The following is a 27,360-nucleotide window of genomic DNA, read 5'->3' as shown; positions in this document are numbered from 1 at the left end:
AGCGAAGTTATGGACAACTTCGCCAATGGCGAAGTTGTCGTGTATAAAACTGTTTCGCTGAAACAGTTTGAGTGTTGGTCGTTTAGGGTTTGTTTCAGTGTGTTTCATATTGGTGTTACGTGTTATTTTCTGTAATAGTGACCGTGAGTCACGTGTTCGGTTATCAATATAACGTGGTTGATTTATTGCTCGTGTGATTCTATCTCTACACTCGTAACTACCTGCGCAGGGATTCCGCACCTGCGTTGTTAGCGATATCCCGTGTACGATCCGTTCAGGAACCTACAATTGGTATCAGAGCCAATCGGCTCGATTGTGAGGTTCGGGATTTCACGCAGGTGTAGAAAACGTCTCGTTTGACCTATTCGCGGGACGTGTTTTTGTTGGGATTGAGTTTTGCTAGTGCTTGACAGTCATTTTCAAGCCTTTGCATTGATCGGGAGCAGCTGGATTGACGAAAACAGATCTGAACAAACTTCCCTGTTCATCGGGCGAAGTTACCGTTCATCGGGCGAAGTTACCATTCTTCAGGCGAAGTTGCCGTCGCTGGAATTAGGGTTTTTGGCGAAGATATAAGGATTAGCGAAGTTAACCACAACTTCGCTCACTTCATAAGTTCGCCTTAGCGAAGTTATCCGCAACTTCGCTTCATACCCAAGTTCGCTCAACTCATAAGTTCGCCAGAGCTAAGCGAAGTTATTTTTTAACTTCGCCAAATCTAGCGAATTTAAGAACACAGCGAAGTTCTCTTTTCAGCGAAGTTAACTTTCAAGCGAAGTTATTCTTAACTTCGCCTACTGAGCTGTTTTAATATTTTTTTTGTTTTTTTTCAGGTTTTTCAGGTTTTTGCAAGGATGTCGTCGATCAACATCTCCGATTTGGTCAAGATGGAAGTAGAAGCGGGGTCTGCCACTAAGGCCCCGAGGCTGATGAAAGGAACTGACTTCGTGGCATGGAAGGACAGATTCATCCAATATATTAAATATCAGGATGCAAAGATGTGGGTGTGCATCCAGTATGGATATATCCCACCAACCATGGTGTACGAAGGTCGCGATGTGGTTAAGAAGTACAGCAAAATGGAGGACGAAGAGAAGAAAATGTACGAGGCCGAAAGCAAGGCCCATGCTGCGATAACAATGGCACTTCCTCAAGAGGTTCTCCATACGTTCCGAAAGTACACTTCTGCAAGAGAGCTTTGGGATGCTCTTGAAAATAGATTCGAGGGGAATGTGGGTATCCGTGCATCGAAGGTAAAACTTTTGAAGACCCAGTTCTCCGTTTTCAAATTTTTGAAGAACGAATCACTGGATGATATTATCACCAGATACTATCATCTAATGACAGAGCTCAGCAATTATTCAATTGCTTACCGAGAAGAAGAGATCGTTGAAAAGCTTCTCGATGCTCTCCCACCGAAGTGGGAAATGTACACCGTCCTTATGAGGGAAGACAGAGACTTTCCAACCTATGATCTAGAAATAGCAGTAAACAAGCTCAGAACTTATGAGCTTAATATGGTTCGAAAGGAAACACCAACAGATCAGATACAAGACCCTGGTATGTATGGTGCTAAGGTTAACTCAGGCTCAAGTTCAAGGCCTGAATCTGCTGCCTTTTACTCGAAAGGGGAGTCAGGTCCTGACTCACCTCATGAAGGAAATGTTTCTGTTAACATGAATGGTGATGTATGTTTCGTTGCTGGAGGATCTAGTACTTCAAAGCCTCAAGCGTCCTCAAGTGGTTTTTCTGCACATGCCTCAAGCAATAATTATTCCAAGATGCCTATGAGTGTAAAATCTGCTGAAGAGCAGTTTGCAGTCTATGCATCATTTATTGCTTCCTATGAAAACTACATCCAGGGGAAGATTGTGGACCCTGCTGTTCTGGATGAGGACTACGACCAGATCGATGCTGATGATCTGGAGGAGATGGATTTGCAATGGCAAATGGCAATGATTGTGAGGCGTGTTAAACGGTTTATGCACAAAACTGGAAGAAAGTTTGTTGGTGGTAGGCCCGGGTTCGACAAGTCCAAGGTAAGGTGCTATAATTGTCAACAGTACGGGCACTTTGCCAAGGAATGCAGAAATGAGAGGGTTGAACGAGGACAAGGTCGACCTACACAACACTCAGGAGTTAACAGAGAGATAAATGCCATGTTGACCAGAGAGGCAGGAGAGTACAACTGGAATCAACGCTCAAGTGGTTCTGGTGAGCAAGCAAACATGGCTGAGTCTGAAGCTGAAGAATGTGAGAAGGTTGAAGAAATTGAGAAAGCAAATGAAGAAGAAACCGCTTTCATGGCAAATGACAAAGATAATCGCTCCGAGGTAAGTCCTAAACCTGTTTGTACAAAATGTGAGAATTTGTCTGAGCAACTTGCGACCATAACTGATCAGTATGTTCGTTTAGATGCTGAATTTAAAAATCTTAAAGAAGATCATCATTTTACTAAGGCAAGAGAAAACAGTTTTAAAGTTAAAATAAAAGCATGTGAAAAAGATGTCAAAAGCTTAAAAACTAAACTTGCTGAAAAAATTGATGTAATTGACCTAAGCTATGAGGTTTTAGAAGAAAAAACTAAACTTATTGCTGAACGTGAAAAGCAGATTGCTGACCACCAGGTGAAAGTGGTGGAACTGAACCGAAAACTCGAGCAGTTCCGAAATTCCTCAGCTATTCTTGATCACCTTGTTAGTGATCAAGGTACCTCTCCAAAGAGAGGAGGAATTGGTTATCACGAGGTTCCACCACCGTATAACCATAATTACACTTTTAACCCTAGTGTACAGAAATCTGCTGAGTTTGAAGTTCCTCAGACAGTTCCCATCAAGGTTACATTTAAAGAACCAACTGTTAGTAATGGCGAAACGAGTTCGCCTGTTTCTAGTGTAAATATTTCTGTTACGAGTCCAGTCTCATCGGATTCGGATAAGTTGTCCGAATCTGGTAAGACGAACGAGAATGTAGTGTTACCCACCGGTGGAGATAAAAATAAATCTTCTAAAAAGTGTACTCCACTCAACCCGTATGTCCCACCTTATGTGAGACGAACGGCTGGTAACACTGCCTCTACATCCAAACCAACATTTGACAAGAAATTGGAGAGTCGGTGTTGCTTTAGATGTAACAAATTAGGGCATTTAGTTGCAGATTGCCCTCTGGAGCCGAGATTCAGAGGTGTGAAGCCAAATAAAAATGAGAATAAGCGTCATTTTGTTCCTGCTAAAAATGAAAACTTTAAAAAATGCCAAAATGTAACGAATTCAAGTTTTCATAAAGACCAACCTCATTTTTACAACCAAACCTCAAGATATAACACTTTCAATTCTCAAAGGTTTGGAAGGCATTACACCCAATCTGCAAGGAGATTCCCTAACAGGACTTACAGAAATTATCCTGACGCTAACTTGAGAAAGCCAGGGTACGGGACGTATCGATCCAAGACCAATTGGTCTTGGGTCCCAAGATTCTAACTCTTTGTTTTATTGTGCAGGAACAGTTGAACAGGGCTGCAAACAATCTTTGGATTGTAGATAGCGGCTGTTCCAGGCACATGACAGGCAACAAACACTTGTTGCAAGACTTAAAACCTGTTCAGGGAGCTAGAGTTAGTTTTGCTGGTGAAAGCGGTGGAAGGATTACTGGTAGAGGAACTGTGTCGAATGGGAGAATGACACTTGAAAATGTAAACTTTGTGGAGGAATTAAAGCACAATCTGCTGAGTGTGTCGCAGATTTGTGATAAAGAATACACTGTCCATTTCACTAAGAATGAAGCGATTGTATTGAAGCCTGGTTTTCATATACCAGAAGAATGGATAGTAATGAAAGCTCCAGGAGAAACGAATACATACGTGATGGATATGAGGTCTACTGAAATGGCCACCGGAGAATCCTGTTTAATGACAAAGGCAAGCGAATCAGAATCAGAATTATGGCACAGGAGAATGGGACATATTCATCTTCGTAAGATGAACTTCATTGTCAAAAATGGGCTTGTGATGGGCGTTCCCTTAAAGAGTTTTAACTTTGAAGATAAATGCATAGCGTGCAAGAAGGGAAAACAACACAAGAAAAGCCATCTCACCAAGACGATCAACTCAATTGCTGGTACTCTAGAACTACTTCATATGGATCTCTTCGGTCCGGTGAATGTACAAAGTCTAGGCGGTACTTCTTACTGCTTGGTGATAACTGATGATTACTCGCGATACTCGTGGGTATATTTTCTGAAAACGAAAGACGAGACGACTCAGATGGTGACGCAGATGTGGACCCTACTCTGTATCGGGCGATAATAGGTTCATTAATGTATTTAACTGCTTCTAGGCCCGATATAATGTTTTCTGTTTGTCTTTGTGCTCGTTTTCAGGCAAACCCAAAGGAATCTCACATGAAAGGTGTGAAGAGGATTTTGCGGTATCTTAAGGGCAAGCCGAAACTAGGGTTGTGGTACCCAAAGGGAGGAGACGTTGAACTGGTGGCATATACAGATTCTGATTATGGTGGATGTAATCAGAGTCGGAAGTCAACAACAGGAGGCTGTCAGTTTCTTGGAGGAAGATTAGTTTCCTGGCAGTGCAAGAAACAGACATCAGTTGCAATTTCAACATGCGAAGCTGAATACATGGCAGCATCCAACTGCTGCTCTCAGGTTTTGTGGATTCAGCAACAATTGCGCGACTATGGTCTGAATTTCTTACTTACTCCTATTTTAATTGATAACACTGCCGCCATCTCAGTAATTAACAATCCCGTGAAGCACAGTAAAACTAAGCATATTGACATTCGTCATCACTTCATACGGGATTGTGCTGAGAAGAAACTGATAAAGATCGAAAAAGTTGATACACTTGAAAATGTTGCTGACTTGTTTACAAAAGCGTTTGATAAATCCAGATTTCAAAACCTAATTGAGCTAAACGGGATGATCAATCCCGAGTAACCATGTCTTTGTTTTAAAAAAAAAAGAAAAAAAAAGGGTCATTTTTGCTTAAAATCAGTCGGTTACCTCAGTTTGATGGACATATCCTCGGATATGTTTTGGTCCTCGTTTTTCGACTTAGAAAATAAGGATAGCCATTAACCGGAAGACTGAAAGTAACCGGGGCAGCTATGACGTGTGTTCTTTCAGTTGCTGAAAATTAGTCGGTCATACTTAGTAAGAAGGACACATACTTGTATGTGGTCGGTCCAGTTGATCCATTGGACCTTCAGGATAGCCGTTTACCTGACGACTTTGACGTGATTGGGGCGATTGAAATTAAAGTTTTTTTTTTTTCTCTTTTGGGAAATGAAATTAATTTTCAAGTCTGTTACTTCGTAAGAAGTTCTATGCTGTGTTTAACAGAAAATTGATCCAACCTTGGAAAATGATATATATACTGATTGTGTGTGCTTAAGTAGTGAAGTTATTAGGCTTAAAAGGCTTTAGAACAGTCATTGTATGTCATGGTAATTTTTATGGTGCGTAAAAGTGTATGTGATACTAACTTAAATTTACTCGAATTTACGTGGAAACTCCTTAAGAGTTTTGTATGTCTTCATACATATCTTTTCGAAGGATAGGCAGAAAAGCGACTACCCAGTCATACACGAGCCCGTAAGTGTTCTGATTCCCGTGAAGAAAGCATTTCAAGATACTGCAGTGATCCAGATTCGGGACTTGCAGTGGTTTAGTACTCCGAAGTCGATAAAAATGTTTGTTTAAAAAAAAAATATATATATATATATATATATATATATATACGTGTATATTTTTAAGTACTTATGAGACATAGTAACAATCAAGACTTCTCATGTCTGGAGTAAGAAGAGAACGGGATGCAGTCAACGAGTATATACAAATTAATCAGACACTATGGGTCGAAGTCAACTCGGGGTGACTTGGGTATAGCCAAATACGCTTTGAGAATAGATAGAAGACATCATTATCTCTGAGATGTTGCCATCTTAAATTTTTGAGCTTAATTGAACCTTAATCCGTATCACAGAAACGATGAAAACCATTTACGTTATTTACATGCTTACAACCTGTGTCTCTATGTCATAATACAGCTAAACACGGATCTAAGTGACAGTCACATCGTTAGTATGATTCCTGTTAGAATCTTTTCTAAAACGTAGTGGTCTCTGACTAGACTGAAATTTGATCCCTTATTTCGTTAAAATTTTTCTAAGTTTTTTAGTTTTTGTAGTTATATTATTTTATTGTTGGTTACTGGGTCTTGATCATATTTGTTTAACTCTTTTTGGAAACTTCTAGTGTTAACTGCAAGATTTTTCAAACTTAAAGGGCTGATTTTGAAAATACGGGCGAAGTTGTTGAATTCGGCGAAGTTGTGCTTAACTTCGCCTAGGCGAAGTTAAACGTAACTTCGCCTGAACAAACTCTGCCCTATATAAGGATTTTGAAACAGTATCAGTAACATAAATTCTTATTTTCCGGCGAACATATTATCAAATACATTATATCCGGCGATCTTGTTTTCATTCCGTTTTCGATCTTGTGTTCCTTGTTTCTACTATACTAGTGGTATGTGTTGTCAATATCATCCTATCTTTCTCTTTATTGTTTTACCCGGTTCGAGACCTCGGGTCGTCGAACCTTCGAAACCAAGTTTTTCGACCTCACGTTACGTGTTCATGGACGACCTTTTCGTCCTAACGCCATTGAAATATGTTGGACTTCATTGTTATATCCATAAATCGGTCCGAAACGTCGGATAAAACTTGTTTGAATCTGAACAGTCGCCGTTTCAGATTCAGGCGAAGTTAAGGTTTACGCGAAGTTATTCTCAACTTCGCCAGTGGCTTAAGTTCGCCTTCAGCGATGTTATCCACAACTTCGCTTAAAGCTTAATTTCGCCTATGGCGAAGTTATCCATAACTTCGCCTTGAACACAACTTCGCCTATTTCAATTTTTTTTTATAAGATTTCAGACGAACTTACAGATGAAGCGAAGTTGTTCCCAACTTCGCCTCACCTTTAAATTCGCCTGTTCTGTGTACATCACAACTTCGCACATGGTACACAGCGAACTTGTGAGATGGTTATATGGTCTCTAACTTGATTTGTTTTATGCAGATATGGCTGCTGTTGGAGGTGCTGGTGGTGATGATGGTGATGAGCAACGACAATTCTTTCCAGCCCATAACCAATACATCACTTTGGATCCAGACGCACGAGGCGTTGAAGACTATAGGGAGATTATCACATTTCTCCAACGATCACGAGTTTTTCACGCAATCACTAATACACTACCCATATCTCTGCCTAACATTGAAGATTTCTGGCAGACGGTGTATTATGATTGCAGACCTGAGCCTCCGGTGATGCGAGCAACCGTAAATGGTCACAACATACAGTTTTCCTCGGAAGACATACGGTTGGCTCTGCAGTTCGGTGATGAAACGAGAGACGACCCAACGGAGTTCGTAGCTCCTTTCCGTGACGGAGCTTACTTGAGGATGGGTTATTCGGGTCCGCTGGGGGACTCGCAGAGGAGGAAAGGCTTTCTGCTGGATCAATGGCGCTTTCTGATGCATGTGTTAATAGTATGCATGTCCGGCAGAAAGGCAGGAACAGACGGGATGGGTGCGACGATGCAATCGGCCATGATTGCGCTGACTTACAACCGCAGATATTCTGCTAGTCAGCTAATCTTTTACGAGATTGATCGTCAGAGACGGGCGACGGCGCGCGAGCGTTTTATTATGTATCCTCGATTTCTACAAATGATTATTAATCATGTCGCTCCGTCTATACCGCAAAGACGCCCTATCAGATACGTTGAGTGCGTAACAAAACGTATCTTTGCTCAGTGCAGGACGTCGAGCACTCGTAGCAACCCTGAGCGGCGTCCCAGGCATACTCCACTTTTCGGGTATCTCATCAACCCGGAGTATGTTCCTGCAGGAGGGGACGAGTTCAGAGATCCCCAACCACATCAGGCGGCAGCACCTCATGCTGTATCAGCTGCGCCTGTGGTTTCTACTGTTGCCTCTGCTGCTGTGCCAGCTACTGTATCTCATGCTGTGTCTACTGCTGAAGACGTTGATCTTAATGTTGCCTTTGGCGTACATGGTGTGTTTGATATGGATGTCTCGGGTCCTCAATTTATGGATGTTACCAGTGCAGCTACTTCGGTAGCTGACTCTGATCTAGACGAGACGTTTGCTGAGGCAAGAAGACTTATGGTGTCTCGGGAACGGACTACGGGAAAGAGGCCGAGAACTGTGGAGGAGGATGAGGATGAAGAGGAGGCAGTGCAGATTGTGCTTAGACGTTCAAGAAGAGAACAGAGAGGTATAGGTTCGGGAGCTGGAGAATCTTCAAGACTAGTACGTTTTGCTCCACCTGCCTTGTCTGGTATGTCTCTTATTACTACTACAGCACAGGTTACATCGGTCGAGACGTCGGCCCCAGCAATTGTGTCCCTACCACCCCAACCGCTTAATCCACCGGTGGTAGTTGCACGATTTGTGGAGTCGACAATCACTTCTACTGCAGTGTTACCAAGTGTACCACCTGCGGTCACTTCTGCTGATGTCCCGCCAACTCCAACGCCTACTTCAGATTCCGAGAGGATTACATCACTAGAGCGGATTGTTGCTGATCAGACAAAGACCATTCAAAGCCTAGTGGAATCCAATCGACTACAAGCTGCCCTCCTGGTTGAACATGGAAGAATAATAGATGCCTTCAAGGATTACTTGGCATCTCAGGGGGAGAATACTTGTAGGGGCGACGAGTTGAGAACGAAAAGACGAGAAGATCATGACGATGATCCCAATGCACCTTCCGGTGCAGGTGATGAGCTGCCAAGAACCTCTCAGGCTCTTGGGGCTTCCACAACTGAGGGGGAGTCTACAAATGCAGCTGGTGATGATGTTGTAGTTGTGGATGACGACGCTGATGTTGAAGACGTTATCGATGCTTTGAAGGAGTTGGATGAGGAGGAGGACGATGAGTTGATGGATGATGACGACGTGTTGCCTATGGATGAGATTGAGAGGATAGGAGAACAGATTAATGTGGAAGATGTATTAGAAGAAGGTGAGATTGTGGATGATTCAGTGGAACATGAGATTCCAGCTGTTGAGAGATCAGAATTGGGGGATGAGAGTGTGATAGAAGATACAGTATGGGAGGAGCAGCCGAACTGGAAAGAAGGCTGTGCTCAGTGGTTTGTTAAAACCAAGAAGCCTGCAGTGCCAACGATGTTTAGAAAGACTTATAATATAAAGGGCTATGCAGAGTCAAAGAAGGGAATCATATGCTGGTTGTACGACAAAGAGCTGAAACTATTTGTGATCAAACGGTACGACGGCATTCAGTACTTTAAGAGATTGTTGAGATCTCTGAATTCCTTACCAGAATGTGAGGTGAAAGATTTAGCGAGATTGGGGCTGATCAATAGAAGCAATGATGATATGGCAAGAATCATTGAGAAGATTGTATGGAAAGAAGCCATTAAAGACAAAAAGTTTGAACTGCTAAAGCCTCAAAAAGGAAAGTTGATAGAAGACAAAGATCGTGGAATGAGGGCTGACGGCAAACCATGGATGGTTATGAAGTATAAACCAGTCCGTCATTTGAAAGAAGTACCGATGAAAGTTATGCCCAAGAACGTCCTAAAAGATTTAAAATGGTGGTACGTAGATTGCGAGACAGTTGAGGCAGTAATGGAAGATGAGGATGAACAAGAAGTACTTCGGGTTTACGACCCGATGCATCTTGTTAATCTGTCGCAGGCTGATTTGAAAGTGCTCAACGAGAAGAAGATCTTCTACATTCCTGCGTGGAAGGATCAAGCTAGGAAATATCAAGGGGTAGTGTCGGTATGTGTGAGAGAAGGGGCGCACGCGTAGAGGTGAAGATTACAAGACTCAAGATTTGAAGATCAAGATATGAAGCTACTGCCAAGGGGGAGTCTGTTGGTACATGTGTGTCAGTAGTTCATAGTCTAGCATTTGTAATCGAGTCTGTAATGTAATTATGTTTTGTTTATGATTGTTTTGTAATACGCGAAGTTGTCAACAAGTTCGCTATGGCGAACTTGTTGAATCAGCGAAGTTATGGACAACTTCGCCATCGTGTATAAAACTGTTTCGCTGAAACAGTTTGAGTGTTGGTCGTTTAGGGTTTGTTTCAGTGTGTTTCATATTGGTGTTACGTGTTATTTTCTGTAATAGTGACCGTGAGTCACGTGTTCGGTTATCAATATAACGTGGTTGATTTATTGCTCGTGTGATTCTATCTCTACACTCGTAACTACCTGCGCAGGGATTCCGCACCTGCGTTGTTAGCGATATCCCGTGTACGATCCGTTCAGGAACCTACAATACTTAGACATAAATTATTAAATGTAGCACCCCGTAACCGCAGCGGAAACGTAAATGGGATGCAACAGACACCTCTGACATCAACCACATTGTTTATAAAGAAAACTGAATACATTAATATACTTCAAATTACATTATCTCATATTTCATTACCGTCTAGGTGATACACACATCATACAATACGATACATAATTCTATTTATTATAATGTATCCTAACATCCCGCACGCAAATCTTACACACATCAAGCACTTAGCACGTAAGCAAACACTTCATCTTAATTGTACCTGAAAAGCATGTGAGAAAACGGGTCAACTACGAATAGTTGGTGAGTTTCACAATTCGGGTAAACCATGATAAATCATTATCAAAATATAATATTATCGATGTAATTATACTGAGCCCACAAGTGAAACCTCTGACTATCACACACAACCCTCGTGGCATATCCCCCGCCCACGACCCTGCCCCAAACCGCTATGTCTAACATTACATAGCAAAATAAATAACAACAAAATAGACATGTGCAACTGGCTGGGAAACATCAGCAAATCCATGCCGGACCAGTTGGGTTTGTCAGACCAATAGTACTATCCACACTCTACCGGTTTTCAGTTAATCACTCGTGTTCCGGGGCCTTAGAATGTTAGCAACTCAGACAATTACCATCTTAGTACATTTCCGTACGATTCTCGTACAATAAAAATATATAAATCCACGCAAATCCATGCGTTCTGTATGCACTTAAACATTTCAGTAGTAACATGCTTCAGCCCCGATGAAAATATTTAAAAACAATTCAGAAAAAGGGGCTCGTGAAACTCACCTTAGCACATGCAAGCAGGTACAACAGTCATTATTAGTTAACACGTCCAATCTGTAATATGATCCCTACGATCGTTATTATACAATTATAGTTTATATAATCTTTAACCGTATCAACCGATACATCTGGGGACACTGTTAACCCAGTACTGTACCCATTCCGGGGGCAATGTTAACCCAGAAACACTTATAGGGACATCTGGGGACACTGTTAACCCAGTACTGTACCCATTCCGGGGGCAATGTTAACCCAGAAACACTTCTAGGGACATCTGGGGACACTGTTAACCCAGTACTGTACCCATTCCGGTGGCAATATTAACCCAGAAACACTTCTCCGGACTCAGATTGTGATATCGTTTAGAGTTCCATGGTCACAATTACTATTAGTTTGTTTTCCCCGTTTTGTGTGCCTAGCACGGTTATCCGTTTTTACGTTCCAAAATTGAGTTTGGTCACACACGACCCGAAAATAGTCGTTGACTGATAATTTAATTAAAGTTGTGAAATTAGAGCTCAGTTTAGAAGCCCCGTTTGGCTGCGGGACCCGTTTCCGTCTTTAGCGCACCGGAAACTGTTAAATCGGGTAAAATTACTCAAATCATCCGAATTATTTTCGGATGATTTATTTTACTTGTTTAACTCAGTTATATGAAAATAGTTCATTTTTAGGGTTTTTATACACCAGTCAGCTCGTCTACCCGAACTTTGCTGGTTTACGCATTTTAAGCTTTAAAAGTTTGTTTTTGCACAAATAATTATCCGTTTAATCTCGGATCTTGAAATTTTGCACAAATCACTTTTTGACAGTGGGGAATTTTATAAAAATATTTCCAGAATTAATTTTTATATTTAAAATTTATTTATCTATTTTTAAACACCATTTAAACAATAAATATGTCGTAAATACCAAACGACCTTAGAAAAATCCCAAATTTTTCCTGGATGTCCCCTGCCATCCACATAGTCCCTTGTAATTTTTCCAAAACCAAAATATTCTTTTACATGCCATTTTCACTAAAACCGAGCTAGAAAACCCTAGAACTCGTTTAACCGAAAAGCCTACTTAGACTTCTCCAACTGACCTAAAATTTTGTGTGTGACTTTTACATGTAATAAAAAGCTTATCTGCAATTTTCCAGAATTTTTCATGATTTAAACTATTTTTCACCATTTTTAGCCAAAACCGAGCATTAAATTCACCAAATATTCATCATTTGTCCAAAAATTACCAAAATTTCACAGAACTCTTATTTTCATGTGTAGAACATCCCTGTAAAATTTCATGACCTAACTCTAAACCTACCACAATCTGTCCAAAAATCCAATACCGAACATAAACCGAATATACCTTTCGTTTTCCGCCACTACAAGCTACACACTCGTCTTTCCGCCTTATCTACCACTAAAAACAGAACCTACAACCAACATACCACAATACCAAGCAAGTTACACTCACAATCAAGCCTCTTACACTATAGTTTCGGTTATTGTTTCAAAACTAAAGTTTAAACCGTAAAAATTCGTTTTTGGTTCGTTTAACTCCTTTCTTGGACCAAGATCCCTTGTATAACCCGTATACATCACTTGATCATGCAAGAATCGGTTTTCATCTTTGAAACCTCATTTTCTTGCAAACAAACTCAAGAAACGAAGATGGAAACGTAAATAACTCGACTTTTTACCTCGGTTTTCTTGCTAAAATCTCGGTTTTTGAGTGATAATGTGGAGAGGAAGAAGGATAATGCCATGGTTGCTCAAAATAAAAGGAAGGAATGGGGTTGGACCCTTGGTCCGATCGGAAGTTTGAGGGGGTGGGGTGGGACCCACCTTTTCATTCTTAGCCACATATTTAGATTTCAGAAATCCGGATAATGTTTTGGATAATCTGGTTCAGTTCGTTTTTCGGTTAAATGTTTAATTCGGCTTAAAACGAGGCTAAAACGGTCGTTTTCGGCTTAAAAATGAAATTTATATAAAACCGATTTAAAAACTTTAAAAACTTAAACCATGACATTTATTAACTTAAAACATCATATTATTAATTATTGCGCATCTTTTTCGGCTTGATCGATCGTCTCTTGCTCGGTTTGGTATTAAAGGTTTCGTTTAATGTATCGTCGTACCATTAAATCGAAATTCTTTTTCTGTGCCGTACTTTACTTATCCCGAAGCATTAATGCTCCGTAAAATCACTAAATATTATAGATATCGTCTATAATTGAACCCTCGATTCGTTCGGGTTTCAATAACTATCGATCGATTAATCGCATATCAATACGATGAATTGTATATTCACGTACAATCGATACAGTGAACCATGTATTCTCGTATAATTACTATGGTAATTCATGTACCCGACATTAAATATAACATAACTATTGTCTACCGGTTAGGGTATACCTGGTTTAGTCGGAATCGTTACATTAAATAACCGTAAGGAAGTTTAATTCATAAAACTGCTGTGCTTTAAAACTTGTTAGAAATCCATATGTGTCTTCTTGAAGTTCAAGGCAACTGTTCGGGTTTTCTAGTCGAGGGTTTATTTTACGATCTCAGTTCCATAACTTAAGTTTCCCAGTTAATTGAGTGTCGTAACTTAGGGGATTCCAGCCTAGGTAGTTACTTTCATCATCTGCATTAATCTAAGTATTTTAATAGTTTATTATATTTTAATTAATTAGGATTAAGTTAAATAATAGGTTAAAGTAATCATTATAGTTTTAATATTATAATTAAATTAGGGTTTAGTTGTTAGTTTATTACTATTTAGTTTAACCCCCCTCCCCTAAACAATATAATTAAATAGTCGTGTCAGTTAGTTGAGTCTAATTAGTTAATTACATAATTTAAAGAGTCTCGTTGGTTCGATATCCGGACTTACCGGTTCACTTGCCGGTTAGTAGTTTTAGTTACGTTAAGAGTCTAGAATTATTACTTAGTGTCTAGATTAGCTTATCTTTAGTTAATAATTATTTGACTATTTTTAGCACATCAATACTCTTAATTGAAATTGAGGTTGAGGATTTTAATCATTCGTGATATACATTTTAAATAAAAGAAAATTTAATAATATTTTATAAAAACAAGCTAGGAGTTCATGAATCACCATGATTCCTTTTAACAAAAATGAGAAAATAACATTGATATCCATTAATAAAATCCTTAATAAAAAAACCTACTTGTTGAATTATCCATGTATCACTATGGCATTATTTCGACAAAATGATCAAAAATCAATTATAATTAAGATATGGGGCGTTGACGCGAACGGTTGGGGTATTCTATGACCACCATTGCTTTTCCCACCCATTCATTCAACTAAAAACATAGAAAAAATCGAGTTTACCCACGTATCACCATGAATTCATTTATAGTTAAGGAATGTGATCGTCACATGACCACGTTTGATACAATGAGGTAAGTAGATTCGTAAACGTTTGTTATGACACGCTTTGGTCTAATAAGTTTCACATCCTCGCCGAACCCTCTATGAAAGCAATCGGGACTTGCGATTGATTGAGATTTATACGCATTGCATTTCCTTAGGCTCGCAAGCCTTGGTGTCAAGGGTTCAGAGAACAAGTGTGTTCCCTTTCTAGTTACTACATATTTGGCACACGAATCATCCTCAAGGATAGGGGAGTTAAATAAAAAATGGTGGGAATTCTTAAGGAATTTCCCATTTTAAAATAACATCTAAGGTTTCGAAAATTATTTTTGAGAATCAGACATAGCTTCGGAGTTGTTTGTGTTTTTTGTGTAAATAATACATTTAAATATAATTCAGCTATGAATAAATAAGTTAAACAAATAGGGTACACGTATAGGGACCATAAGCATGCTATTAAGTCGTTATGTTTAACCACCTATCTTATAGCCTTCGCCTCTGATACCAAACTGTCACACCTCAACCTAACGACGGAACATGTCGGGGCGCAACAATATTTATATCATAGTTCAAAGACACTATAATAATAAAACATCAATATCAAAATTTACTTATTCACAACAATCGTACACAAATAGCTCAAATGAAAAAGAAATAAGTACAACATTTAAACTTTATAAGTTTTAGCCTAAAGTCCAAATCCATGTCTTCACTTCAAATCACTTTCTATAATAACCTGCATTACGCATAAAAAATTTGTCACCAACACATGTTGAGCGAGTAACCACGGTTTAGTATAATAATAGTAGTAGTAATAAGAATAAAAAATTCCTTGCATAGGTAAATAACACAATTAATATAAACAAGTATATGTGCATTTTCGATCATGCCACTAAATTTCGCCATGTCTACTCGTATGAATTCGCAACCAGTAACAACATAAAAAGAAAAGTGTCATTTCCCCTCGAGTTACTTCGGATGCGTATGATCATACTTATGAGGATAAGGATGAGATACCAACCAACCATAAAGCAGTATACACATAATTCACATAGCAATTAATCAAGCAACATCACAACCACGCAATTAATGGAATTGTGTTTTGAGTATAATTTTATAATAGTAAATAGCTTAGTACGTATAATGCCCCCAAAACAAAAATATGAAAAAGGGGATGTGATTACTCACCTTAAAGATAAAGTAGGTGGCGACAAAAAGGTGATTAAAGCAAACACGTAAATTAGTCCTTTGAGGAGTCTTGACGAATTATCCTAATTATATATATATATATATATATATATATATATATATATAATAAATTAGAAGTTTGGCGACGTTGGACAACGATTGGGCCACTTGGCATGTTATGATTGGGCAAAATAATTTTTATTGTTTTTCTTTTGTTTTTTTATTTTATATTTAGAATTAAATGGTTATTCGCGTTCTCTCACCATCTGGGAGCGACTACGCTCGGGTTTTACCGGCATGTTTGTTTTAGTTCCGGTACCGTAATGAACATAACTAAAACCGACCGAATTCGCGTCAACTCACGGCCGTAACGCCCACGACCAACAAAGCTCGGGCTTTACCAACATATGGGTTTTATGATTCACCATCCCAACGCCCCACACTGACAACGATCGGGTTTTACCAACATTCGGGTTTTACCAACCGAATAAACGTCGTTTTAAATATTTTATTTGTTTATTAATTTGAAGAACTTTTTTCTTAGGTTTGAACATGTGGGTTTTGCTAACATTGCTTATACCGTAGCAAACGTAATTGATATTGGCCAAATTCGCGTCGACTCACTATACAAATGGTTCATAAACAGATCCGACTTGGCCCGGCAACGCACCGGGTACGAAAACTAGTTTAAAGTTATAAAAACAAACAATCTAACAACGTAAAAATACAAGACATAATAACAAGGGTTTATACTGGATTTAGGATCGCTAAAACGTTAATTATATGTTATATTAATTATATATAAGTTGAGTTAAACATGTAAACGATTTATTTATTTTTAAACAACGAATTGCTAAATTAATATTATATAATAAACGAAAACTTGTTTTGAAAGTTTTTAGCGGTGACTGATTCGTTTAAACGAGTATAACTATTTTAGTTTATTTATTTGTAAAGTTATACTAGGTTAAATAGCTACATAAATAAATGGGAGAATTTCCAAAATAGTCCTTTAGAAGAGAGGGAAATCCAAAATAGTTCAAACATGTTCCATTCCCAAAATAGTCCTTGGAAATCTGTCTTCTACGTGAAATTGGTATTCGTGACGTGAGATTTGGTTGACCAGTCACAGATTGACACGTGTAAAGTTAACGATAAAGTTTTATCCAAATCTGTCTCGACCGATATTTTTGGAATGAAAGTTGTACGCCACGTGAGGTTTCAAAAAAAAATTATTTTCACGTTTTTTTGAAATTCATCTCCTCAGACGCATTTCAAATGAATTTCGTCTATTTTTGCATAAAAAGACGTGTTGTCAGAAAAGATAGATTTTGTTACAAAGTATGTTAATTCGATGGTTTTTTGATGAAATTTATCTGTTTTTGCATAAAAAGAATAGATGTTAGAAAAAGATAAATTTATCGACCCACCGCCATCATCCACCACCCACCGCCATCATCAACCACCAACACCCACCGTCATCATCCACCACCACCACCACCCACCGCCATCATCAACCACCACCACCCACCGTCATCATCCACCACCACCCCCACCCCCACCACCCACCGTCATCATCCACCACCCAACGCCATCATCAACCACCACCGCCATCATCCACCACCACCATCCACCGTCATCATCAACCACCACCACCCACCGCCATCATCAACCACCACCACCCACCGCCATCATCCAACACCACCACTCACCACGAAACACATTCTTAACATTTGCCATATTTTTAAAACTTTTATAAAAATCATCTAAGGAGATTAAATTCGTTGGGAAATTCTCGTTTTTTTAAACTTTTTTGAAAATCATCTAACAAGACTAAATTCATTGGAAAAGTATGGTTTTTTTGAAACAATTTTGAAATTTCTCGTATGAGACGAAATTCACCTGAAATGCGTCGGACGCGACGAATTTCAAAATACCGCGGAAACCGATGAGTTTAAAACCTCACGTGACGGACAACTTTCATTCCAAAACAATGGTTTTTAATAAAACTAGTTTGACTACAAAAATATCGGCCGAGACAGATTTCGCTGAAACTTTATCTTTAAATTTACACGTGTCACTCTGTGACTGGTCAACCAAATCTCACGTCACAAATACCAATTTCACGTGGGAGATAGATTTGCAAGGACTATTTTGGGAAGGGAAAAAGTTTTGAATTATTTAGGATTTCTCTCTATTCTAGATGACTATTTTGGGAATGACAAAATAGCAAAAGACGTCCTTTACGTTTGCACTGTTTTTCAATAGACGTCCTTTAGCAAACTTAATGACAGAAAAGATCCTTTATGTTCAGAAAACGTTGCATGGTTCGTCCTTTTTACTAACAAGGGTTAGCTTTTCTTGTTAAATCCAGTCACGTGCACCTCATGTGAGGGCAATTTAGTCATTTTACCCCCTCAGGGGCTATTTGTGTGATTGACTTAAAATTTTGGACTTTAAATAAATAAAAGATTTTTTTCTTTTTAACCATCTTCTTCCCCAAATCTTCATAACCCACCATCAACCACCATAACCAACCACCACCCATCATCATCATCCCATCCAAACTCCCACCACCACCGACAAACCACCCACCTCCGTACCCGCCGTTGGACCACCACCACCCTCCAACCGTAAAATAAAAACACACACACTCTCTCCTCTCCTTCTTCCTTCTTCCTTATTCAACCCACCAACTTCATCCTCATTTCCATTACAATCCATCCAATCCACCAACTAAACAACCACCATTATGTTCTCTCTCTCGCTTACTAACTTCTCAACCACGATCACCAGTTCCAGCCAGCAGCACGGAACCGACGACCACCCCCACCACCACGACGGCTCTCTCTCCGGCGACCATAATAACGATCTACTCACTGTTCAGAACCATCCGCGGCGCCTCTCTCTGTTGTGAAAAGCCATAAATCGCAGGTATTGTGTTTGTCTCCAACCCTGGGGTTTCCAAATCTAGGGTTTGTGGACGAATCCGGTGGCTGTTGTTCTGATGGTGGCGGCTGCAGACGAAATCTAGGGTAATATAGAGGCAAGTGGTAGTGGCTGCGGTGGAAGGTGATGGGGTGGTGGTTGTTTGTTTGGTAGGTGAGTGATGGTGGTGATGGTTACTGTGGAAGAAGATGATGAAGATTAGAGAGAGAGTTTTGTTTTTTATATTTATTCTTTTAGATTGTTTGTTAATATATAGATTGGAAAATTACAAAATTACCCTCATGTGTGTTACACATGTCCATATTTAACGAGAAAAATTAATGAGGTTAGTGTCAAAGGACGAGACGTGAAATAGATTTGAAACATGAAGTATGCTTTCTGCTATATGTTTTGCCAAAGGACATCTATTGAAAAACCGTGCAAACGTAAAGGACGTCTTTTGCCATTTTGTCTAATAATATTAAATCAAAATCAGGCCATGGGAACTAGAAGTTACGCCCCCAGACGGTTCACAGTATTACGCACAAACCCAAATTAAAGGTCTTTTGTTAATGAAACAGATCAAGAAAAACTTAAACATAAACTAAAAATTGTCCCAAATCCTCATAAACTCTAATTCGCACAAACCCAAATTAAAGGTCTTTTGCCCACTGTCAATCAAAATTGACAGAGGACTTTGATTAAGCATCAAAATTCAATCCAGAATAACATAACAATTATCTGATATGAGGTCCAATTGAATGAGAACGACTAATTAGGGTTTCGGCTATGAACACTATCTAGATCTTAGTCTTAAACGGTTTCTGAGGTGGAATTGATAAGGGATTCTGGATCGGAAAGGTAAGAGGGTGGTGTAGGATCGTTTAATTGAAAAATGGACAAGTATTTATAGTGGTTTGGGGTCGATTTCAGGAGGGGTTCATTAAATGACGAATACGAATCAAACCGCTGTCATTTTCCAAGATTAGATTATGCTTTAAACGCGTTTTTATTCAACTAACTAACGATTTCGTGATGTCAATTCCCTTATTTACGACATTAATCGAGGATCCAAAATGAGAAGGGGGGGGGGGGTCGCCGACGGGAAAAAGGAGGGAGAGGGAAGAGGATGAATAGTTTGAATGTTTTGCAATTTAGTCTGTGGTGTTTAACTGTTATTCAAGTGATGATGATCAAAACATAGTTAATCGTTGTTTTTTGCAATAATTTAATAGTTTCAAATTTGATAACGAATAAAAGTAAAGTAGATTGACGCGTAACTAATGTTTGTTTAATTAATAATAATAATATAATAATTAAATATTTTTTATTTAACAGGTCGGGTTTTCGGGTTCAAAAATCGACGAAAGTTACAATGGTATCTAAGGATAGCATGATTTAGGGATGAAGTTTTAAGTTAAGGCATTGATAGTGGATCAAGACAAAGTGAAAATTTCTTGTTATTGCTACGTGGGTGAAAAGAAAAAAGACACTTTTAACAATTTCAAGTGAAAATTAATTAAAAAGGATAAAAGAAAAATAAATGTATGATTATGATTGGTTAAAAAGTTTTAAAAAATAACTGAAGTAAAGTGAGTAATGGTTCAATTCAACACGCTACGCAATTTCTCCTTTTAAGTTTGCGCCCTCAACGCTTAAAAACAACCTTCTTGTACTGATGTTCGTATGTTTTCCGCTTATGTGGAGGAGAACGTGCCTACACTACACATCTAGGCATGTTTGAGATTGAGTTTAAACAACTTATTGACTTATTGGAATTTTCAAAAACAATAAGTTGAAAAAAATGTTTAGCAATCACAAAAAGTCCTTTTATTTTTGCTTTTTGATAAAGTTAAATAGTTGTTTTGTAAAAGCCACAAATTTTGGCTTTTTAAAATGTTTTTTTGAAAAATCTAATAAATCAATAAGTTGTTTCAAACACCTAAACATGCCTAGATGAATTTATTGACCTCATTCTCTAGAGCCAGGTGGCTGCTTGATTTCTAAATGGAGACTTTCTCATGCATTTGACCCGAAATCGCGGGTATGGATCTTACCAAACCCAGTAGTCTTTAAATGGGTCATAACACCTCATTTATTTGTGAAACTCTTTCATAAACAAATAATAATTTTCGCGAGTCATGGGTCTCACCAAACCCGGATAACCCTTAAACGTGTTATAACATCTCATTTATATGTGAAATAACCCTTAATCATCAAAGAATAATTTCCACGGGTTATGGGTCTTACCAAACCCTAATAGCTCTTAAATGAGTTATAAAATCTTATTTATTTGTAAATACTTTCATCCTAAAACCCTAATTTAATTTATCTTCTTTACATGTTCTCCACTGCTGGTCTATCATCTCCATCGCCGGTTAACTTCCGATACTACCCGCCATCGCCAACCAAATCAACGTCCCCTTTTTCATTTGACAAATATTTGTGTTCATGTTTTTTCATTTAAAAAAAAATCAACATATTCGTATTCGTGTATTTTTGTTCGTTAAAAATCTAAAAAAACCTACGTATCTTAATTGAAAATACCCAAACTTAAAAGAATATAATAACAAAGTAATATATATATATATATTAAATTAAAACAAAATATATTTAAAATTAAAATAAATAATCACAAAATAACAAAACAATTAAAAACAAAAAGTATTATAAACTACCATGACATCATCATATAACAAAGTTATTCTTGTGTTTTTTCCCCACACCGATGGAACCATCTTCTTCTTCTTCTCCAGCAGCAGGAAGAGGAAGAGGAAGAGGACAGAACTCAAGGGTGGTGACGGATCAAATCTCACAAGCGGTTCTCTCCACTTCTAATCTTATTCGCATCATGCTTCAATCCTCCCCATCTCAGGTGGATATATAATAATATTATCATCCGACTCCTGATTATGCAATTGCCTAACCCTGATGCTTTATTAAGCTTAATAATAATGGATCATCAAAATGCAATTACCTAACACTACTTAATAAAGTATTAATTAATTGCTATAAACACAACAACCATACCCCCAAAAATAGCAAAGAAATCGTCTGCAACCGTAACCCGACCCATATTATTATTAACCCTAACCCGTTTGTCCCATTTACCATATAAGTTAAAAAAAGAATTTTTAAAATAAACACAAATGTTCCTTCTTGGAAAACGATTTTTTATAATAATATGGGTTGGGTTACGGTTGCAGACCATGTGCATGAAACGGTTTATAACAAATAGAAGGTTTTGGTTTTCATAGGCCTGAAAGCATGTAGCAGAATTTCTTATGTTTTTTCTGTAATGTCTGTATATGTGTGTGCTATATATATATGTGCATATATAGGGGTGTGCACAAAACCGAAAAGACCGAACCAAAACCAAAAAAACCGAACCGAAAAAACCAAACCGGTGGTTCGGTTATGAACTTTAGAAAAAACCAAAATATTGGTTTTGGTTCGGTTTTGTATTTGTAAAGAACCGAAAAAACCGAACCGAACCGAAATTACAAAAATCGTAATAACCATAATATCTTAACTGTAACCATTAAAATAAAATCTGTCAATAACTATTTGTTTTGTTTTAACATATGGTTAATAACAAATATATTTAGTTTCTGCATATGGTTAATAGCTAATAATATTGATACTTTTAGTTTTGATTTCGAATTTTGATTTTAAAGTATCCTTTATAAGCTTTTAATATTTGAGATCTAAAATATTCAATGTTATATTAATTATTAGTTTAAAGGAAAAAAAAATATCATGCCTAATTTCAATATCTTAGGTCAAATTTTTTTTTTACCCAAAAAGTTTTGGCTTGATTAGCAAAACCGAAAAACCGCATCCAAAACCGAACCGAAATCAAAAACCGGAAACCGAAAAAACCGAAACCAAACGGTTTTAAAAAACCGTAAAACCGAAAGTTTGGTTTTCGGTTCGGTTTTAGTTAAAACCGCACCGAACCGCACCACACACACCCCTATGCATATACACGCACACACAGGTGTGTGCTACTTTGAGACAAGGTTTTGATTTTGCCTGAAGGGCGCGTATAACTGAATTTCTTATGTTTCTCTGTAATTATATTATACTTACATTTATAAAAACACATGGGTTAGTGCAAATGAGAACCACCTTTTGACCTTTAATGATCGTGGAATAGACGAGGATGGGAAAGTGGAGGGGAAAATAACTGTTAGCCATCCATTGAAATATGAGCCAAGGGCCAAAGGGTGGTTCTCTGGTTCCTAATTAGTTAATATTTTTCATTTGAACATCTCTATGTCAACTGTATGTGTTACGGTTGTCGGTTAATAAGATAATAATAAGTAGAGGGTCCAATTTGTAGTTGTTGTAATGTTTAGGATATACTGTGTGATTCTTAACAATTAACTAACAGTTAGTTGTATGGTTGTACTTAAGCAAGCTGCAGAATGAAAATAGAGCAATGTTATAACAGTGTTAGTGTGTGTGTGTGTGTGTGTGTCTATATATCAAATATTGAATGTGCTTAGTGTTCTGTCATTGTCATGTGATAACTGATCAATTTTATAGATAAAGCATTAGTAACAGAACTAAGTTTCATATTTTATTGTAATTTTTTTTTAAGTTGCGTTTTATCTTATTATTCTGCAGGACAATCTTGTGAAGCTTCCTAAAAACCTCTTGGCTAAAGCATCTACCATAAAAAACACTCAACAGGTCCTAACAACAATAATTTTTGATTCAATACGCTGTGTACTAAAAGCTTATATTAGCATGCCATTATTTTCATCTGGTACAGGTATTGGAGCAGATGCCTTCAGTAATATCATCGTTGGATGCATACATGGACAATGGCTTACAAAGGTTCTTCTCTCTTATTCTCTTGATATATCTAAAATATCAAAAAATTTAATATTCATATCAGTGTCAAGCTTTCTATATTTAAATTTTTAGTGGACATTGTTTATGTAATTACAAGTGTGTGTATTCCTTGATCATAAAGTGTGCGTTATTGTTAGAATTTATTGCAACTTTTGTGGCCTAACTCGACCCGGTGATTTACCGGACATTTGAATAGGCGTAGTGCCATAGTGGCTAAAGCATCTACCTTTCCTTTTCAAACCCTATTTTAGGTGAAGTTGCATAGTTGCCATTTTAATTATTGTGGATATTTTTGCAATGAGTAAACTGCACGCATGGTCCCTATTTGGTACAAATTTTGGATTTCGTTTTTTAAGTTTTAAGAGTTACGAATGTAGTTCCCAACCCACCTAGTTTGCTTTCAGACCACTCCCATTGGTGAATATTAGGTGGGTTGTTCCACTATTTGAAACAAAAATAAAAATTAAAAATGCAAGAAATTAGACCAAACCATTCGTGGTAGCAAACCAAATTGAAAACTATTCTCCATCTTTTCCGATGCCAAATGTCAAGACATGAATGGTTTTCTTTTATAATTTCTTTTTCTTTTTTCTTTCACACTAATTAGTTTTAATATTAATATTGTTTTTCTTTAATACTCCCTCCGTCCCATTATAAGTGTCCTAGTTTGATTTTTCAAGTCTTTCTTGTTTAACTTTGACCGACAATATTTTTGTTTGTGTTATATAATACTTGATGTAAAATATATGAATGGATTGGGTTTTAAATGTATTTTACATTGATATAATTTTCATCAAGTATTAGTATTATATGACACGGACAAAAATATTTACGGTCAAGGTTGCAAAAGAAAGACTTGAAAAGTCAAACTAGGACACTTATAATGGGACGGAGGGAGTAACTTTTAATAATCAAGTTTTTAAAAAAATCTAAAAACATAGCATTGTTCGGTTTTTTCTTGTAAACATACCGGTATAAATTTTATTAAAAACAGAGTTTGAAAAAAAAATATTTATAATATAATATAAAATTTATATTACTCATTTTGATCTATATTATCCGATACTTGTCAACTTTCTATTGGTTCATAATTTTTTAAAAATATTTTTTAATTAAATATATAATTTATTTTAAATAAAGAAATTATTTTTTATTTTCTAGTCACTTTTAATAAAAAACAATTATAATTTATATTATTTAACAAAAAATAGTTAAGATTGGATTGCTAATGAGTGTTGAAAGTTGAGTTTGGTTGGGTAAGTGGAAGAGAGAGAGAGATTAGTTTTATAATAAAAAGTGGGTTTGGTTGGTTTGTGAATGGGATAGTCTCATAAATGGTCTCTTGGTCAGATAAGATTACCATTTTGCCCTTTTTAAAAGTTACACCTTTTTTTTTGCCCTTTTTAAAAGTACACTTTTTTCTAAAAGAATTTGGTTTTTAAAAGTTTTCTTTCATAGGATTAAACTAGGGGTGGCAATCTTGTCCCAAACCATTTCAAACTGGTCAAATTTGGGTTGTTCTAAAACTCATATGGGTTGGTTTGGGTCATAGATTTTAATAAGATGGGTCAAAATGGGTCACTTGAAATACCACCTTATTTTCAGGTCAAAATGGGTTGACAAATTTAAAGAAATGGGTTGATGTGGGTTAGTGTCGTAAGGAAAAGTGGCAGGCTCGGGTTAAAACAGTTTTGGATTGAGACGAGTTCGGTTTAGATTTTGGATTGGAACGAGTTCGGTTTAGGTTTTGGCTCGGATCAGGTTTCGAGCCAACACAAATTTTCGCACTGGACGGCTTGGGTTTTGGTTTCTTTTTCGTCGATTTCGGATTCGTTTTCGGTTTTCTGTTTCTTTTTGGTCGGTTTGTTCATTTTCGTTTCTGTTCGGTTTCAGTTTTTTAGTTTCGTTTTGATCGATTTTTCCGGTTTCGATCAGTTTGGTACAGTTTTGGTTTTTAGTTTCGTTTTCCTCGACTTTTCGGTTTTGCTTCATTTCTCGGATTTTTTTTGGTTGAGCGAGGACAACCGAGGAAACGTTTTAATTTTTTTACTTTTTTTGTTTTTGATTTATATTTTGAGTTATGATTTTTTTTATTCAAAAAACATTCAAAAAAATCATAACTTAAAATATAAATAAAAAACAGAAAAAGTAAAAAAATTAAAATGTTTCCACCGTTGTCCTTTTTCAAAAAAAAAAAAAACGACCCGAAACATGTTTTGACCCGTTCCGACCTTGACCCATTCCGACCCTGACCCGTTCTGACCTGATCCTGTTGACCCTAACCCATTCCGACCCGAACCAAAACAACCCTTTTTTATTTGACCCATTCCAACCCTAACCCGTTTCGACCCAACCCATTTGCCACGTCTAGGTTAAACTGTAATTTCTAAAAGAGTAAACTAGTATGGGGTAAGTGTAACTTTTAAAAGGTGCAAATTGCTAATTTTGCCTTGGTACCATTTTATAAAAGCAAACTAGGTGGTTGGGGACTAAATCCGTAACTTCTTTTTGTAAGTTTTGCATTGGCAAAGAAGTTATGCAAACGTCCTAAGTAATAAAATTATTATTTTGATTTCTTGTATGCTATTGCTAATTTGCTTTATTTTGTTGACAGTGTCTCTCATCTTGAAACTGTTACACGGTTGCTAAGCAACATAGAGAACAACCAGCTCAAGCCTTTAACTGCTGAACGACTCTCGATAGAGGTAAATGTGCACATCCAAGACCTCTATGTTACGTTGGTTAAGTTTTATTTTAAACGGTTTAAATAATTATCATATATAAAGGGAACAGGTCAAATAGGTATATTGTTAATGCATACTTATTTACAAATTATGACATTTTTACCCTTCTCTTAAAACTTGAAGGTACAGTGCTCATATGATAAATTGTATTTAATGAAATTGGTTAATATAGTTTGTGTTTTTGGTTGGGTAAATATTCTTTCTACTGTCTATCTAATTACTTTTTTTTTTTTTGCAGGAACCTAAACCAGACATCATTTGACTTGAGACAAGGATAGATACACCATTTGTGAAAAATAAGATTTATGTTAATTATGATGTTTTAGCATTGAAAGTGTCGACTTGATCTAGACCCGACCCATTTATGTAATCCAACAAGTTACAAGTCAAAAGGGTTGATGGATTAATTTAAATGATTGAAGTATTTAAGTATAAACCGGCTCATTATCCATGAGTTGACGTATTTTGAAGATCACTCAAATCAAAGTGTTTCATGAGTTGACGTATTTTGAAGATCACTCAAATCAAAGTGTTTCAGACCTGATACTGTGGAAATGACCAAAATGCCCTTCTTGCAAAATTTGACCCATTATCAAGTTAGCTGCAGGCCTGTTTACAAATTATTAAACTACCGTGTTAGTTACTAATCTCAAAACCGACAAACCACTTAACATTAAAAAAACGTAGCAATGTCAGCGTTATTCGAAACTGTCGTGAAAACCAAAGACCATAACTGAGAAAAGAAATAAAATGGTTAATGAAATTTTGGTGTTTGGTTTGGTTTGGTTTGAGCGCAAATGGGCCCATGGTCAATCAAACTAACGGAATCATGTAAAATAGGATGGCCCAAAATAATGAAGTTCGCCATTTGGGGGTTTGGTACAGCACCCATTAGATTAACGATATTATTAAAACCCGGAACCAGGATTATTTTGACCGGGTACAAAATGGAATCGGTTTCAGTGAGGAACCAGGTAGGAACCGGATCTGATCCGGCAGGAAAATATGAGGACCCAGTGGAACCGGGTAGGGTAGGAACCGGTTCCGGTTTATACCCAAAAACCGGGTAC

General features: G+C 37.4%; 1 protein-coding gene across 1 annotated transcript; it reads left to right on the top strand.

Moving 5' to 3' along the window:
- The first annotated feature begins 21,411 nt into the window (after nucleotides 1–21,411).
- Nucleotides 21,412–26,711, top strand: LOC143573477 (tobamovirus multiplication protein 2B). Its single transcript, XM_077058345.1, has 5 exons — nucleotides 21,412–21,558; nucleotides 23,316–23,381; nucleotides 23,464–23,528; nucleotides 26,161–26,251; nucleotides 26,529–26,711. The coding sequence occupies exons 1-5, from the start codon at nucleotides 21,412–21,414 to the stop codon at nucleotides 26,550–26,552; spliced, it is 393 nt and encodes a 130-aa protein (XP_076914460.1). The 3' UTR covers nucleotides 26,553–26,711.
- Nucleotides 26,712–27,360: the final 649 nt, after the last annotated feature.

The sequence above is a fragment of the Bidens hawaiensis genome, unplaced genomic scaffold (assembly GCF_021521415.1).
Source record: "Bidens hawaiensis isolate Kalapana, Puna unplaced genomic scaffold, B.hawaiensis_p1.1 tig00026442_1, whole genome shotgun sequence".
NCBI classification, from domain to species: domain Eukaryota; kingdom Viridiplantae; phylum Streptophyta; class Magnoliopsida; order Asterales; family Asteraceae; genus Bidens; species Bidens hawaiensis.
This window is presented reverse-complemented; position numbering and strand designations above follow the sequence as displayed.